The sequence below is a fragment of the Pecten maximus genome, chromosome 3 (genome assembly GCF_902652985.1).
Source record: "Pecten maximus chromosome 3, xPecMax1.1, whole genome shotgun sequence".
NCBI lineage: Eukaryota > Metazoa > Mollusca > Bivalvia > Pectinida > Pectinidae > Pecten > Pecten maximus.
Window position 1 is genome coordinate 17323001 of NC_047017.1, and position 18845 is coordinate 17341845.

Here is an 18845-nt window from a genome sequence, read left to right on the forward strand (position 1 = left end):
TGTAGCAAATTTGGAATTATTTGAAGATGGTAACAACAAAAAGAATATTTTCGGCAAACAGAACGGAAGTACTGATTTTATGGATTTTTTGAAAATATTGTTCTCATCTTATTCTATCAAATATTATACACATTTTAAAAGATATCAATCTTTTGACGGTTGATATTCATGTTTTCTCTTTATTTAATCAAAAACATACATCTGAAATCTGATTATAAATAATCAGTTGTAAAAATAATCAGTTGTAATTGACTGCAATCTTCATGTTAGGGTGTGCACTGTTCGTGTGACGTAAGGACACTCGTGGTGTTTGACTACGAGTCAAAGCACTCTGTGAATGTGTCTGTGACGGTGACTGACAGACAAGGACTTGGCTCTTCACTGGTGGTCCCTCTCGATATCGCTGATATAAACGATCCTCCCACTGTAAGTCTAGCCCGCCGAGACAAATAGGCATTTTACACACATATAATTATATATATAGACGAAGTATTTCAACATTTTAATCAATTGTATTGTTGAGAGTGAGATATCAGAATATTTTATATTTGCAATTTAATTTCTTTTTACTAGATATCTATAACGGTATCAATCATACAGTTCTTATTTCATTATTGCTCATTTTACTTGTTTAATGGAATTGCATGTGCATTTTTTTCTGACGTAGTGTGAATATGTTTCAAACAGGATATTCTTCTGAATAACCAATCCTCGACAACCTTGTCTGTGACAGAGGACTCTAAGGGTGTGACATTGGCATCCATGAAAGCTGTGGATGTAGACGCGGAAGACTCCCACACATTCTCTATCCTCACCAGAACCAACGCCTTTTTCGTCGTCGGCTCTTCCATTGAGGTGACATATTTCATATATCAAAACAAGCATTATAAGCAGTATAGACAAGTATATAGTTATAGCCCAAGCCTTTTCAATGGCTCGAAATGTTACAAAATTATGAAATTTATCGAATTATAGGACTATTTCACTTCCCGATCCAGATTCTGACATTTCTTTTGACACATTTTCGTCTCCTTGGTATCAACACCTTAGGCCCTTAGCATCATAGATGAGTCCATTAAGGACGAAATTGTTGTATTATTCCGTAAGTTTCATTTTTGCTATACATAATGTAACTATCAACTTGTACTGAGAGGTGCTAATAGCCTGTGTGTCTTTAGTGCAAACTATTCCTTGCTAAAACATTCGTCACTACTAAATTAACTTATATGCGCGTTCATTTGACATAATTGGTAACTTTTATTGTATCTATCATTGAACCTATCACTTTACCCATTAATTTATATTACGAAAGCTGAATACTCTCATACAGAATGTTGGTTATTTGTAAATGTCTCTCCCCAAGGCCTAGACTATGAACTATACCCAACACACGATATATTTATAGGCCTAGACTATGAACTATACCCCACACACGATATTGTTATAGAATGTTTTATACTTTCTAAGGTCTCTTCCCAAGGCCTAGACTACGAACTATACCCCACACACGATATTGTTATAGAATGTTGGTTATTTGTTAAGGTCTCTCCCCAAGGCGTAGACTATGAACTATACCCCACACACGATATTGTTATAGAATGTTGGTTATGTGTTAAGGTCTCTCCCCAAGGCGTAGACTATGAACTATACCCCAAACACGTTATTGTTATAGAATGTTTTATACTTTCTAAGGTCTCTCCCCAAGGCCTAGACTACGAACTATACCCCACACACGATATTGTTATCCGGGTAACAGACAACGGAGACCCTCCTCTCTATATGGATAAACATGTCACTGTTGAAGTCATCGATGTCAACGAAGCTCCGGGACATATTTTCCTGTCCAAAAACGAGGTATTTATTAAATACTTCAAACCCACGATCTTAATCTTCATCTGTTATAAGTAACAACAAAATTGTATCCATTTTTGGTAATATAGAAGCTTTTTTCATGAAGGACTCCTACTCTGTTTGTATGTTTTTTGAGGTGATATATAATCTGGCTGTATGATTTTACGCACAAATTATTACCGGGATAATATTTAACAGAAAAAAAATTATATACTCTAGGATCAACACCCTATTCGTAGTCGGTTTTATTGAAGAATTGAGTCGCTGAAGGACAAAACAGCTATATGATATATTTTAATCCATGTTTTTACTGTATATAACTGTTAATTTGTATTGAAAGGTCCTAATAGCTTGTGTGTCTATTTGCACGATCTTTTCTAATATATAATATAGCATGAAGCGAATAACACTGTATTTATGAATGATCTAAGGTGCCTGAGAATAGTGATATTGGATTCGAAATCGGAACAGTGATAGCTGATGACCCCGATAATACAAGATCTAATTCCCAGACGTTCACATACTCCTTAACGGATTCGGCAGAGGAAAGATTTACGCTCGACGGTGCCCGTCTAATGGTGAGTAGGTGTTTTGACACTTTGGTCAAGAAAATATTGATAAATGACGGAGAGAATCATCAATCGCAAAAACCAAATGCGTAACAGCCTTTGAGCCGAGCCAACATGCGTGATTAATATTGTAAAATAAATAAAGTTTACATGAAATACGATTACAGAAGGAAAAGTATGATTGTAATCTCATAGAGGCTTCAGAATTGAAAAGGACTGATAAATATAATTTTGTTCTATAGGTAGCGAAGTCTGATTTTGACTTTGAGAAGGAGAGGATGTACGTGTTACGCGTACTGGTGACTGACACAGGGGTTCCCTCGTTATCTACTGAGACAACCGTCACAATTTACGTCACAGATGCCAACGATGCCCCTAAGGACGTACAGTTAATTGGTACACTTTACTAGTTTATACATGTCTGTTACTACAAAAAGCGGACGGCACGGTATTTGGACGGTAGCAAGAAAAAAGGAAACAGTTAATATCTTTAAACAAAAACATTTATAGATATTTGTACATGAAATATATCAAGACAATTTATCGAATATTTCAAAAGGATTCAATGACATTATCTTGAACCTTATATCAATACAATACAAACAGGATTGATGAAACGAGACTATTTTTTTTATTATTATTCTTTTTTAGATCACGTGATTATTGTCTGTTTCATAGATATCATAAATATAACAAACAAGTCATTCTGGAACTAAAGGTTTTTTTTTCATTTTGAAATTTTATTACTATATATACTTAACCACAATTTGTTTTCAAGTTGATTTAGAGCTGAATATTATACTGATCACTGAAACATCTTCCAATTATTATTCAATCAATACTGAAAGTCTAATGGCCCATTAAAGTTAAGACTGTATCAAGTTTCCCCGGAAATCCACAACTACACCTATCCACTTAGCACGCCAACTTTCTTGTTAATCTATCCTTCAATACCCTGATTTCTTTCTTGTTATTACTGGTATATGTATCATTAGTCTGAACATTTCTGCTGTAAATTGACACAATGAAGCAATTTCACTGATGTTTTACAGAAAAAAAATTTAACAACTATAAAAATAGGTCTCATTAACAGTGGAGTAAATGTTTACTACAAATTTAACAGGATTGTAAAATCATCTGAAATATAATTACAGAAAAAATCATTGTGATGTAACTGTAACATAACAAGCTTGATTGTTTCCAACCATGACGAACCTTTTAACAAGATGGGACTAATGGTAACTAATATATACTGCCCAATTTTAAAAGTTATGCTTCAGTTTCAAATTAATAAATATAAGACTTAATATAATTAATCTTTCACTTTATAATCCCTTATAATTATGGGATCTTCATCTAATTTCCTTCAAATCTGCTTTGTTATGTCAACACTACATAAGTAAAGTATGCAATAAACATCTAAACATAGAATGTAAACCAACCCTGCACATGCCGAGTTACATCCCCGGACGATACACAGAAAGTATGGGTTTGTGTATCAAATGTCGAGAAGATTCACTACCAATCCATGGTGGCTTTTTTTTTTGAGCTTGTAAAGATTTATATATCAAGTCAATTCCCTCCATACAACATGTGTTTATCATGTTCACATCACATTTTTGTACTTAAAATACAATAATACATTGCTAACCTTTCACACTTAGACCATATAAACATCTTTTCTACAGTACATATCTCCCTCAGTACACTTAAACCTGTTCTATACTCGCTCGGGGAACATCAGCACACAAGTCACAAATAAATCCGATTTAATGCTCACAGGCACGAAAAATCCTGAACAGCATTTGAAAAGAAATTATTGTATATACATGCATTCTATATACAGCATATATATGGAACTAAAGTTGATTATGTGTATATTGTCTCTACTGAAATGCTATAATATAATTTGTAAGTGTGACGACATGTTTTGTCTTTAAGATAGTATTAGTATACAGGATTTCAGACGCTTTATAAATGTTGTCATTTAATTGAAGGAGGGATCGTGAGCGAAAATTCTGAGATGGGAACTGTTGTTGGGAGTTTTATAGCGACAGACGATGACATCAATCAACATATAACCTACTCTCTGTTGTCTAACGACTACTTCACTGTTGCTGGTAATGAGTTAATGGTGGACGGGGAGATTGACTATGAAAGCTCTCCAACGATAACTTTAGAGGTTTTGGCAAGTGATGATGGCTTGCCCCAGATGTCGGTGTGTATACCCCAATTATGTATGTGAAAAATACGTATATGCTCATTTTTGAAATAATCAGTTATGATGTACATGAAAGCCATTGATATTCTCTTTTTAAGGGTAACATGAAGCATGCAGACAGAACTAGCGTTAAGTTTATATGTTAATTATCATTTTGTTGGGAGGAAGCAACTTTCATTTCACGAATTTATTAGAGAATTGGTATCTCAAAATAATATGCCATAAATGAAGACATTTTACCAACTTTTTATTGCTCCGACATGGGCTCTTACTTGGTAAATCTTGTTTCGTTACATTACCGCATTTACTCATTTACAAAACAAGACACCTCAAACACTACTGGTGCCCATTCTAGTATCCCATGAATTACTTCAATGTACAATTCGAGGGTAATATGAACATACACATACAAACACACACACACGCATACACAACACCCGCGCTCACATACTCACATTTACAAACAAGCACACCTCATAAACACCCACACTAACACAAAAAAACACACATATATGCTCACTTAACTGTATATAGACATATTATACTAACTGCAGCATGCGTACACATCTATGTGTGAGTATGTGCATAAAAGGAAAAGAAAATGTACACGTACACACTCTCTCCCAAATGAATAAACACACCAATACTACCACACACACGTTCTCGTATGGAAACATAAAATTTTAATTTACACATCTTTAAATGCAGTATGAATCATTTTAGTACATTTTAGGTAGGCTTAGAGCCTCAATGATTATCATCATTGCACTTTTTTTTTTATTAAATTCTTTCAATCATTTTTATTCGTTTTACCTACTTAAAATAAACATATTTCAAAGGGGATGAATTTGTGTGGGGATAATATTAAGTGCTTCTTTAAGTGAGGAAAATATCAGATTATATTTCTCAATCTGGCTTCGGTTTCATAAAATATCCTTAACCTAATGAAATTCCTTAACTTAACAATTTCCACAGGAACGTTACAATTTCAGTTAAGAGACCTTTCTTAAACACTGCAATGCTTTCTTATTGAAAAGTTTAAGTTACTGAATATCCTTAAGTTAAGGAACATTGCTGAAACTGGCTCCTGATCACTTATATAATTATGTAACATTTCATAACCCAAAGAGGATAGTTTAGGTATCAACTGTATATTTTGTCTGTTCCTTGCAGGTTTCGGTTAATGTGACGGTGAGAGTTGTAGATGTCAACGAAACCCCTGTGAACATAACGTTACAAATATCTGATAAAATACAGGATATGATGATTCCAGAAGCGCTTGAACCTGGGGAATCCATAGGATCCATACATGTTACTGACCCAGATCATCATGATAGAATCACATTGAGGCTTACTGGAAACTGGGCGGCCATGTTCAAAGTGTCGCAGAACCCTTTGTGCAAATACACGCCAACGGTACTGCCATATCTATTTAACATTTATAATGCTTTTAAATTATGTTATGGTGTATTACCTATATTTAATCTGTATCGAAATGCTTCAACGACTGCACCCTGTCTACTGCTTGTCATATCCTGCTTGCAGTAAACGAAAGCAATATTATAAATAAAGTAGGTACCATGCCGTTTCTTGTGGTATTCCATATATTTCTTTCTTTTGTAATTATGTAAAACAGGGTTTATCAAGATAAATGTTAAATCAATATTTTCACAATTTTAAAATCTAAAATTATATAGAATTGATATTACTAATTTTCTTCAAAACAGATTATAATCAATAAGAACAAATGAAAATATGTTTTATCCTTTTAGGTGTACCATAACACTGAGTGCGAGTTCGACCTAACTTTAACTCAGTCTGTTGACTATGAAGGTAACAGCGAAAACATAACTCTCGAGGTCGAAGCATCCGATATGGTTGGAAAAACAACCCAGAACAGTTGGGAGTTCGGTGTGAAAAACAGCAACGAGCCCCCTTCGGTATGAATAAATCGTTTCCTATTTGATAAACTTGAATCAGTTGATGTACCGTGATCTATATATTTTTTTTTTAATAATTACAGTATATTTATGTCAGTAAACGTGGTGGGGTTCAGAGAGTATAGTCAAACAGTCGTGAAATGGCTAAAATAATGTAGCATAATTACAAAATTTGTCGGTCTTTGTTCTCAAGAAAGGTTTTTATTGGTAATGTATGACAACGGCACGTGTTTGGAAATGAAATGAAATCATTTAATTGTAAACGGTCATTTTTATCTACACGAACCTACAAAAACGCCCTCGAAAAGAACAACAAACAATGTAATTGTTTCTGTGTCTTAATTACAGTGCCTGACTTTCACATTGGTTTAATAAAAAAAAAAAAAAAATGTAAGGTAATTTCAAATATAATGAATAGTTGATAAATATATATATATGAATCGGTCTTTGACATTTCAGGATATCTTTATTGACGGTGACATAAGAACAATACCTGAAAACTCGCCGGCATTCTTGATAGGAAGCTTAAACGCTCACGATGATGATGTTGGGGACGAGTTTGTTTATCATATATTGACACACTGGGACACATTCCGGATTAGCCGAGACCGGTTATATTCTGTCCCTTCACTGGACTATCGAGGCTGAACAATCAGTGACGGTCAACATCCGGTGTACAGACAACGGATCCCCGCCGATGTTCCTCACCAAGGAGTTTACATTTGGCGTGGAAAACAAAAACGAGGAACCAACAAACATCGAGTTATCCCATACCGAGGTAAATAATAAAATATAAATATAAATAATCAATTTCCGTTAATGTTACCAACAAACTTATATATTTGTATAGCGATTTGTAGCAGAAGCACATCTAACCAAAAAAGTCAAGTGTAGCTATAAAGGGCACCCAAGGAAACTTTTATAGGCAAATTTATCATATGCATTTGATGCTGTTACCTTGGGACCTGCATTACGTGGCCTTTAGACAGGTTTTTGATATAAAAAGTGTTAAGAGCATGTTCGAATTCACAAAAAAAGCACTTTCATATCTATAATGCTTTGCGTAAGGTAAAATGGTTTTATCAGGAAACATGTTCTACTATTGAGAGCTGTCACTATTTATAATTCTAATTCGTAATAATACCCATTTTGAGGGTTTTATGTCTGATAGTTCAACTAAAAGAATAGGATGAAATAATTTTACTTGGACAATTTATGTGTTAACAGCATTCCTTTCTTTTGCAATGTTCCAGATAACAAATAATTTAGTTAAGTTCGGACTTTCTCGTGGAATATTACCATCAAATTATAAAGACTTTGTTCTCTTTTGCAATGGTTCCTGTTTGTTTGTTATGTATAAAATTTAATGTTTAAGTTGACTATTCTATACACCACTAGGTGTCTAACGCGGCCTCCCCTGGAGACGTGGTAGGGTTCATAACCGTGACAGACCCCGACAATGAGGGTGCGGATATACCTGCCCAGGTCCATACATGTACCGTTGGAGGGGACGCAATGGGTTTCTTTACCGTTGAGGCGTCCACACCACTAGCTTTGAAAGTATGTGTGCGAGGGAGTGCTTTCAATTACATTAAATTTTTTTTTTTAATCTAATTTATATTATTTTCACAAAAAGAACGTTCAACGAAGTTTTAGGATTTTAAGCATAAAACTATGCGAATTATTAATGTATACAGATTTTACCATGATGATTCGGCACGATATTTCCACGACTAATTTAAAGATGAAATTTCTGTTTCATTTCATTTGAATATGTTAATTCATTTTTTTCAAAATTTAGTCTATAAATCATCAAAGAAAAACAAATGTATTGTTTTACATTTACCTGAAAATTAAACCAATTATATATTTAACAGGTAACAAAAGATATACCAAAGGACATATTTGAAATGCTGTTACGTTTGAGATGTAAAGACAATGGCGATCCAGTGTACTCCCTCACTGTGGACATACCACTTACCATCAATGAAACGGTTACAATACAAAAAGGCCTACGCCTTAGAAATCAACGTTCAATTCCGGAAAATTCGAATGCAAGTTTTATTGTTGGAGACTTCGAGGTGGTGAATATGCTGACTGAAGAAGCAATTGATGGCGTAAGTAATTGTGTTGATTAAAACTTGAATCAATAAGCAATAAAACTGGTATCATCTCATTATTTTGCAAATAACTATAAATTTCCCTAGATCGCAATCCCTTGTATGATGTATCATAATTTAATAAAATATCTTCTTTGCAGACGTATACACACACTTTGAGCAACGAACAAGTTCCTTTCGTTATAAATGGTGCCAAATTAGAAACATCTATGTCTCTTGACTTTGAACGTCAATCAGAATGGGACATAGATATTGTAACTTCCGGTGTAGATACTCGGAACAGAGACGTCAGCATAAGAGAAACGTTTGTTGTAAGTTGACTTTAATACAACAGTATAATATTAATGGTTTACCCTTAATTCAAATCAGCACCATATTCAAAGGGCATATTGAAAAAAATAAACGCATTTAATGTTTGCTAATGATATTTGCTAGAAGTTCCAGTATCCAGAGAAGTCAACCATGTAAATAATCTATTGTTGTTTCACCAGATAGAGATCGAGGATATTAACGAGGCCCCTTACAAAGTAAACATATACGGAGGGGGACTGGTACTAGAAAATAGTGAGCCGAGAACAGAAATCGGGGACCTTAACTCAGAGGATCAGGATGACGACCAAACATACAACTACACAATAATTGCTGTTTCTTCCGGGTTAGTTACTAATAACGATATATATTACGAGATGTTATTAACACAGAGTAAGAATTTTTTTTTTTTTTTTTTTCTAAATTAGCAGATCTTATCGAATTGATAGTTTTAAAAAATACCTCAATGTTAACATAAGAACATACATACAATCAACGCACAAGTAAGCGAACCCTTGGCTCAAAATCGATACAACAATCACAAAGTATGGTATAGATACGCATGGAGACTCTAGAAACATCTGGAAGGGTATAACGCCCCTGCGCTTCATCGTTGATGATCATGTAAATATATACATCAAATCAAAATAATGCCATGTCCTCAAAATGAAGTTTAATAGCATTGCCTCAGCAAAACTTTCTAAATCAAAGTTAGATTGAAGGTTAATCTAACATAATTACTAGACAATATTCAGCAATCAGCTTTCTTATTTTCAATTATAGATTGGATATGTCTAAAACTCGGCCTGAGTTAAAGGATGTATTCGCATTAGAAGGGAGAACTCTGGTCGTAGGGCAAAATTCAGAGAAGTTGAATTATGAATTGATGAAATATTTTACGTTGTTGATACAAACAACAGATTCTGGCAACACTCCGTTATCATACAACGACACCATTCACATCCAAGTTCAGGATGCGAACGATGTTCCTACAGACATCGTCCTCTCACAAAAGACGGTAAGGCAAGGCATATCAAAATACGCATACTTGGTCGTTTCCCATTTATCTACAAGACTATGCGAACTATATCAGTATGTGACTATACGTCAACATTTAAACTGTCCTAAACTGTTGTTTTTTTGTTTTTGTTTTGTTTTTGTTTTTTGTTTTGCTTGGTTTTTTTAATATCAAGTATGAAAGCTAAAATTCATATAAATAGAATGAGGGCAGAATATGAACAAAGGCAAAAAGAGAACACATGAAATTATATATCATTTTCAAAACTGTTGAAAATATTGCGGAATATGACCGAAAACAAACGGAAAATGTGGTTACAAATGAGATAAAAGAAGAATAAACTTTAGATTTGCCATCCTATTTAGATTAACTATCTTATTTCGCCTGTTGTCTAGATACAAGAGAACAGTGCTGTTGGAACAGTTGTTGGAATTTTGGACCTTGTCGATGAAGATTCATCACTGGCATACACGTGTGCTGTCATAAATCTTCAAACTGTCCCGTTTAAGGTAAAACGTCGTATTTGGTGGAAGAATATTTTTTTTAATTTTTTATCCTTTTTTTTTTTTTTTTTTAATTTTATTTACTTTTTTTAATTCTTTAATTATTGAAAAACTGTGATAACTTTTTAATAATTTTAGTTATATAATATCACTTAGTTTTTACATCTTGAATGCTAAGATTCTAAGTGTTATCTATTTCCCCCTAAGTAACAAGCTTCATTTTGTTTCCATTTGAAAATTGTACAATTATCTTTGTGAATATAGATTCTTCTTAATTTCGTGTATTGAAAATGCATACGTGAAGACTCTGTATCATATTTTTTGTTATTCCATCGCCATAACCAATGTATCAAAATGATGCTATTTCATTTTAGGTAGAGAACGACTCTATGCTTGTAACGAGCAGCGCCGACTTGGACTATGAAAGTTCTAGAGTCTTCACTGTGGAGGTTGGTGCATCGCCACAGCGCATTTCTATTTTGGAATTACCTTGGCAACATATTCATTCTTTTTAATACATGCAACGTATATACAGTTTCCGTTGAGAATATAACTGATTTGAAGTATCGTAATGCTTAGTTTTATATTGTTGGGATTAAGATAACAAGTAAATTAATGAGTATGCAAGAGAGCTACATATGATAATGGCTGATGTGTACTTTATCTTTATTCAGATACAGTGTACTGATGAGGGAAAAGACGATACACGTCTTAAGATAAGTAAGGCGTTTGTTGTTAATGTTACGAACATCAATGAGCCACCGATTCGAATAGAAATGACAAACACAGAAATAGAGGAGAACAACCAGGAAGGTCAGGTTGTAGGAGAAATCAAAACTACTGATCCGGATAGTAATAAGGTACTTGTAATCAGAAAAAAAGTATTTTGTCATTGCTTTGTGAAGTGGTTTTTTTCTACTAAAACAAACAGAGTATCGACATACCAAAGAAATCCATAATTCTAACTCAAACTCAATTAAGCTAATTATGAACGAAACATAGATTTGTAGGAATACCCTTGAAAAAGAATACGGGAAACAAGATCAAGTGTTCCGGAGAGGAAGCGTCTTCTTTCTAAACGAATACATTATTTTGGAAAAGAATTTTTCTGCTATTTTCTAAATTATTTGATAGACATTTTAATACAAGCAACGGCAACTTCACAGATTATTTAAAACAAAGCATATGCTGAAACGTGAATTTGTCACCTACATTAACAAAATTCCCATTTTATCATCTAGGTAAAAGTAACGTTGGTCGGTGGCGGCGATTCACACGCATTCTCTGTGGATGGTGATAATACTATTGTCGCAAGTAAAGTGTTGGACTTTGAGGAACAAGCCGAGTATAGAATTACAATACGATCTACTGATGAAGAGGGTCTGTGGTCTGAAGAAACCTTCACGGTGGAGGTAGATTCATTTGAAACTTAATTTATTAAGTTTGATTAAGAGTTTGGCGAACGCGTCTTAATCTATACATGAATACAGTCAAACTAAATTAAAATAATGCAATACAGAGAATAAAAATTCGTCATGATAACAAACAAAGAATAATGGCATGCAAACTAAGCCGTAATGCTATCCCAAAATTGGTAACGCATAGCAAAATATAGATTGACATGGAGACCCTTATAAAGATAATTGCTATAGTTTTATAGTTCAGAAATTCACTAGAGACTCAAAGCTTAAAGAATATTTGCTTAAAGGGATATTCCACACACAAGTTAGGATTGCATTTGATGTTTATTTTGTTTCGTTTTTAAAATGCACAAAAACAAAAACTCATGATCTTAAGGAAATCATATTCATCAATTTATCATAGACCGGCCCACGATATTCAATTTGTAGAAATTCTATACAGGTATAGTTAGATATATTTACAAACGTTTGCGCGACCCTGATAGTGTCACTACAAGTTTACGTTTTATTAGCCGAACAGTGTATAATGTTTAGGTATGACAAGAAATAAGCATAGCTGCGATCACAGGAGAAATCGTAAGTGAACATTCCGCAATGCTCTTTATTAAGCAGGCAAGTCATATGGGCATTCTTATCCATTTCATTTGTTCAAATTGACCAAAGGAAAGATATTTTAGTGCTAATAATAGTTTTAAAATTCATCAGAAAGATTTCTGAAAATATGCAGAACAGTCAGAAATATTTCAGCTTTTGTGTTGAATATCCTTTTGAAATAAAAATAACGCATTTTTTTCAAATGTATAGGTACAGGACAAAAATGAGCCTCCGTCATCCGTAATCCTTGGCAGCAATACTGTGAAGGAGAATACAGGCCCGGATTATACCATTGGCACACTGACCACTGTGGATGATGACCATGGTCAGACGTTTCAGTATGCCATAGCAGGCAATCCAACAATTGCTACACAAGGTATGCAACGGTTTTTTTGTTGTTGTTTTTTTCCCTCAAATTACTGTATTCAGATTGTGAGCATATCAAATACGAATCGAGATAAAGAAAATAAATCCCAGCATAATAAAATACATATGGATCATGAGTTGAAAATTTCCATGTCAATGTACACTTGGCCAAACATTCACTTTTCTTTTCAAATGCCCCTGCCTATGGATTATCATACAACTAAGTAGCAAATACATTAGTAAGTGCCTATATTTAAAATATTCGGGATGTACTCCAAGAAGACGGCTCCAACCTCCTGTCTTTTTGCATGTATATGGTAATCATATTGGTATACTTATTTTGTTCCAGGTTATTTCAAAATAAAAGGCGATGCATTGGTAACGGGGGCAACGCCTTTGGATTATGAAATGGAGTCTGAGTATACTATTAGTATTAAAAGTACAGACAATGGTGACCCAGCTCATAGCGTTGAGGTAATGTTGAATTCTCACACACAAATAACCGTATTCGTCTTTTTAGTAATTGTTTAAGCTCTATTTATCGACATATCAATATATTTCTTTCTGTTGGATTTTATTTAAGCAATAAACAGTGGTTTTAATGTTGTTATAGTCGATATGGCTGTAAGATGTATGGTGGGCAAATGGCATGGGAACCCGTTGGAACCCGTTAGGGTTCCCATGCTACATTTGCCCACCATACATCTTGCTATAACAACATTAAAACCACTGTTCAATACTTATATTTACATTGTCTGACCATTTTCGTCAACTTTGAAAAAAAAACTTAACCAACATTAAAAAAAATCCCGCCTTTTTTAATGTCACATGACCCACTGGGTGTTATAGCCTGAGGCACTGGGTGTTATAGGCGTATGGTGGCAACTGCCTCTTAGCATTGTGTCAATAGGGAAATGCAGAGCAAATGTAAATATTGTATGTTGACACTTTGGGTTTTATCTGTCTAATTTTCTTCTTTCTTTTCTTTACTCTGAATTATTTGCTTATTTTCACACAAAATTACAGACACAAATCAAGATAACTGTAGAGAATGTCAATGAAGAACCAGAAGATATTATTGTGGGTGCATTGCTCTCGCTACCGGAAGACGCTATTGCACCCGCTGTTGTAACGTCAGTGGAAGTGGATGATCCAGATATTGGACAGCGCCACATTTGCCAGGTCGAACCCCCGTCTCTTCCCTTCAGTATTAAAACATTCCCAAATCATACCATGGAGCTAGTCCTTAATGGAGCCCTTGATTACGAAACAAAAGAGAAATATGACGTAGTCATTCGATGTTCAGACGGATTCCTAGAAAAGAAAAAGGTTTGTTTTATTTTCAACTGTGTACAGTTGTCATGACGTATAATTTGATTTAAATCGGAATTTGTGTGTCAGTGAAGACTAGCTGTAAAAGCAAGATATTTAAGAAGAAAGAAATATGCCCTGAAAAACAAGATGAAATCAAGCAGTTTCGGGAAAATGTACATGAATGTCTGTTTCTATAGATAATGACAGTGTTGGTGACCGATGTCAATGAGCGACCTGAAGCGATTCATCTGAGTGGTACAGGGTCAATCGTGGCCAGTGCAGAACCTGGTGCGGTTGTTGGAAAATTCTCAGTACAGGACCCCGACGTCCATCAGACACACACACTGACCTTGGCAGGTCCCAACTCCGACTTGTTTCAGGTGCTTAGACTACTGTTAGTTAAAATTATTTACTTACAAAACAAGAATTCCAAACAATTCATTTAAAGATCAAATTAATCTATAAACCTTGAGAACGCCCAATAATTGGATAAAAATGATGTTGGTAAACACAATGCTTTTCAGAATTCTATGCATATAGGTTACACATGTTTTGAAAATTGGTGTCAATATGCATGTAGTCCACCGTTTGCCGTACCTATACCTTAACGAGAGTATCCAAAAGTGATCATTCAGTTATTGTTAAATTTATACATGTATATAATAGTTCTACTTTCATCCAGATCCAGCAGTTGCAAATCAATACGTGAGTGCAATCAACGGATTGGTTCTAGTTATTATGCCTTAAAACGTTTCCTTTTCAGGTCGAAGAATCATTGATCAGTCTGGCAGTGCCCATTCCGGATGAGCTCGTTTACGCGGAACATCCTGTTATCACTATCAACGTTACCGCCACAGATAATGGAGTGCCGAAATCTCTGTCAATCCAACAGCTATTCACACTTATCATTACTGATGTACAAGTCGTCGTCAAACAGTTGCCGGTAATCATCCTTAGGAAAGTGGAAATTCCGGAGGACACGAAACCTGGAGGGATAATTGGACCATTATTGAACGCAAATGTATCCACTGATGACATTGAATTCAATATCATTCTGAATCCGTTTGATGCGTTCCAAATAACTAAAAATAAAAGCTTGATGCTTAATAAGACTTTGACTGATGTTGACGGTGACTCAATAAAGATAACTATAGAAGTGAAAAATAAGGAGACCTTCAAGTCAGATTCTACCGATATTGTAATCTTTATCATGCGAGTAGACAAGTGCGCAAGACCAGACAACAAGACTTGTGATGAGCATGCTAGATGTGTGCAGTTGAATGATTCTTCGCATGACTGCGAGTGCGAGACAGGCTACACAGGGGATGGTTTTCTCTGCACACCTGAGACATACTGTGACGTCAGTCCTTGTAATAATGGCGGACGTTGTGTCGACGGGACATCTGCAGCTACCTGTGATTGCAAAGATGGGTATTCAGGACCTCTGTGTGAGGTTTCTAACGATAGGAATAATCCATGTTTAAAAAGTCCTTGTAAGCAAGGTGGCATTTGTTCATTGAATAATGAAGTCTCGGCTGGTTATGAATGTGAATGCGAGCCAGGATGGAAAGGGGCTACATGCGAACAAAGTGTTGACGATTGTGTCTCTTCTATTTGTTACGGCGGCGGACAATGTATCGATAAACATATGACGTATATTTGTCATTGTCCCGAGGTGAGAAGTGGAATTAGGTGCGAATACTTCCAGTCATCATGTGAAACAGTTTCCTGTGATTCAGATATATGTGTTCCTCTGATTGACAAAGAGGAAAGTACTTGTGCTAGCAAAACTGGTGAATTGGTCCGTTTACAAGTGAAGAAAAGCCAGGGGAAATTCGACAAGGACGCGTTCAAAGCCTGGCTTATTGATACAATTACTGCATTTTACCGCCGTTCTGCCAAAGGATCTAATCAAAAGCCCAGGGTTCGGCGACAGACTGTGGCTGAAACACCAGTACAAGTATATATAGTTGATGTACAAGAAGACGTGCATGTTGGCGTGGTTGAAGTGGAGTTCGTCGTTCTTGATAGCTCAGAGGAGGTGCTGGAGAAGACAGAGGTCTTGGCGATGTTATCAAACACATGTGACGAACTGAGTAAGTCAGAAAATTCATTACATATCATTCGCGTTGAATAGCAACCTTTACAATCATTGCACTTTTAGATCAGCAGATTCTTCTACGAAAACATGACACCATACCTAGTGTCAAAGTTAACATCTATAAGCTAAAATAACCGTATGTCTTGTGAAACATAAATGTCCATAGTCGATGATCGTTTCCATCTTTAATTGAATTTATTCGGACCAAAAGTATCTGTCCAATGACCTTTACGAGGAATATTCATATCGGACCTTTTACGTTTATTCATACATGATTATTACATACATAGATGTAGTCTCGGACGTGACGACTGTTACGTCTTTATCAACTTAGTTTCCGTTCTCTTTTAAGAATAATTCTACTAACAGCTTCACATATGAATTTGACGCCTGTAATAAATATCGTATTGACGACAAACTCGATTGTTCATGCTGGTCCGACTACAGTTGTTGAATTGTGATTCTCTAACAATAATCATTGTGGTCTTGCTTGTTAGTTTAATACTAGATCATGATACGTGTACAATTGTCAAGATAATATCGATACGTGTACATGGTAATATTTTATGAATTCCCAGGGAAGGATCAGAATGAGGAGACAGTACTGTGCCCCGCAGTCAATAAAGCGACGGGTAGTGACCAGGTAACAAATACGGACAACTCTGGACCACCTGTGGCAGCTATTGCGGGAGCAGTGGCAGGTAATGATGTAATAAATGCATAATAAACATCGCGACCACTAACGTGCGTCCTACACATGTACTTGACATTCCGCCAAATTTTTGTTTCGATCTCTTTATTTCGAGTCTGTCTGGTCGCCTCTTAGGTACCACACAATAGCGTTTTAACTCATTGAAGAGTCCTAGAAGGACGGAATTTTTGCCTCTACTGTTTTAAATTCCGAATTGGTATTGAAAGGTGCTAATATATTGTGCGCGTGCTTTACAATACTCGCACGGAAAATACAAAAAAGTTATGAATCGTTTTATAGAGCATAAATCTTCAAACATAAAAAAGATTCATCAAAGATAATAGCAGAGGTAATAACTCGATCTAAGAGATCTACTCGCACCTACTCTGGAACAGGTGGTATGGCAAAAGTTATCTCGACTATAAGATTAAAATATTTTCCATTTTACAGTAACATAAGAAAATGTAAGATGGTAACCAAGATATCGTGGTTGTATAGTGTTTGTATAATTGCCATCTGATTCATTTGTTGATTTCCTCTATCAGGTGTTGCTGTACTGGTTGGCATAGTGGTGGTTATTGTAATCTATCGGAAAAAGAAACAAGGCGATACCTCAGACAAGGACATGCTCAAATAACTGGTGGGTTACCAATTGTGTTACAAAAAGGTCTCATATTGAAAATAATTGCTGGGGGATCCGATAATTTTTAACATTTGATTAAACATGTAAGTTAATTCAGCGATGTTAGGAAGATCAAAAGGTCCAGAATGAAATACATGGTTACGCATCGCCTGATCATCGAAGTGGAACCATTTGAGTTTCAGTTCAGAACCTTGTTACCTGCGAACAATCCAACTTATAGAACAGAAATAAAACGAAACCATACAATTCATAGTTCATACCATCACACTGTGCTTGAACGTAATCCTTTCTCAATATGTTGTATCATGTATTTCTGTATCATGTACTACTCAAATCAAATTTTGTTTCAGTGACCATGATGCCATGACCGTGATGAATGAACAATTCCTGCCAAACAATTTGTGTTCATAAAAATTTGTTAATAAAATTAATACATTAACATTATCGAAACCTGTCTTTCAGTAGCATATCCATCTCTCATTGAAATGCAGAACCTACATACTCGTATATATAATGTACATACTCAATAACAAACTCATTAAAAAGACGTTATGGTAAATGTATCATTTTGTTACAATTATATTCAACTTACAACCAGCTCCAACTAAAAACTTGCTCATTACATGATCGCGTTATGAATTCGTAACAAATCGCGAAAAATGCTACCGTAAGTAGGGAAGATTCATCCTTTTCGTACCTTGCATGACAGCCATTGGCATCGAGGACGGCAGATTTCGACAGTCTCGTCAGAAAAACCAATGTCTCATGAGTGCGATACACGAGTGTTCAATCCAACAACTAAACAAAGTTCCATCGACACAACTGCCATTGGTCTATTGGGTTAAATATGATCAAAATCCCCTCATTCTTTCTGGAACACAGATTACAAAATGTGATAGGTCCAAGTCAGACTGCTCCGGATTAATAGCGGTTTAAAGGAAGGTAGTATGGAGCATAAGGGTCTGATATGATGTAACCAAACAAAGATTAAAATGATAACTATTCAACATAATGCATTTAAGAGATCTTAAATATCTTACATTGAACAATGTCGCTAGACCACACTCCCAACCTCAAAGGCGAATTTGACACGGTGCTTTCTTGTACCCGAATTTTACTCGATATTCCATCATCATATAAACATCTGAAATCCTGTTATCAGGGCACGAGTTCATAACGAAAAA

General features: G+C 35.2%; 2 protein-coding genes across 2 annotated transcripts in view; both read left to right on the top strand.

The window, feature by feature from the left end:
* The window catches only part of LOC117322622 (protocadherin Fat 4-like), a 26345-nt gene extending 19087 nt beyond the window's left edge, over nucleotides 1-7258 (top strand). Inside the window, exons 28-36 of the mRNA XM_033877560.1 lie at nucleotides 271-426; nucleotides 688-855; nucleotides 1693-1854; nucleotides 2283-2429; nucleotides 2663-2816; nucleotides 4418-4638; nucleotides 5815-6057; nucleotides 6414-6581; nucleotides 7041-7258. Of these exons, the coding sequence (XP_033733451.1) occupies nucleotides 271-426; nucleotides 688-855; nucleotides 1693-1854; nucleotides 2283-2429; nucleotides 2663-2816; nucleotides 4418-4638; nucleotides 5815-6057; nucleotides 6414-6581; nucleotides 7041-7229 (1608 nt within the window). The 3' untranslated portion in view covers nucleotides 7230-7258. The remainder of the gene's footprint in view (nucleotides 1-270; nucleotides 427-687; nucleotides 856-1692; nucleotides 1855-2282; nucleotides 2430-2662; nucleotides 2817-4417; nucleotides 4639-5814; nucleotides 6058-6413; nucleotides 6582-7040) is intronic.
* Nucleotides 7145-18115, top strand: LOC117323394 (protocadherin Fat 2-like). Its single transcript, XM_033878583.1, has 18 exons — nucleotides 7145-7359; nucleotides 7980-8141; nucleotides 8459-8698; nucleotides 8842-9012; nucleotides 9193-9356; nucleotides 9794-10028; nucleotides 10424-10537; nucleotides 10906-10980; nucleotides 11206-11391; nucleotides 11773-11943; nucleotides 12757-12922; nucleotides 13262-13386; nucleotides 13939-14241; nucleotides 14424-14606; nucleotides 14990-16322; nucleotides 16906-17028; nucleotides 17564-17658; nucleotides 18012-18115. Exons 1-17 carry the CDS (start codon nucleotides 7279-7281, stop codon nucleotides 17653-17655), a joined length of 3924 nt encoding a protein of 1307 aa, XP_033734474.1. The 5' UTR covers nucleotides 7145-7278; the 3' UTR covers nucleotides 17656-17658; nucleotides 18012-18115.
* Nucleotides 18116-18845: the final 730 nt, after the last annotated feature.

Coding starts and splice junctions, on each gene's coding strand:
- LOC117323394 (XM_033878583.1), top strand. CDS start 7,279: ATGTTCCTCACCAAGGAGTTTACATTTGGCGTGGAAAACAAAAACGAG. Junction 7,360..7,979: donor TCGAGTTATCCCATACCGAG/GTAAATAATAAA, acceptor ATACACCACTAG/GTGTCTAACGCGGCCTCCCC. Junction 14,607..14,989: donor CCAACTCCGACTTGTTTCAG/GTGCTTAGACTA, acceptor TTTCCTTTTCAG/GTCGAAGAATCATTGATCAG.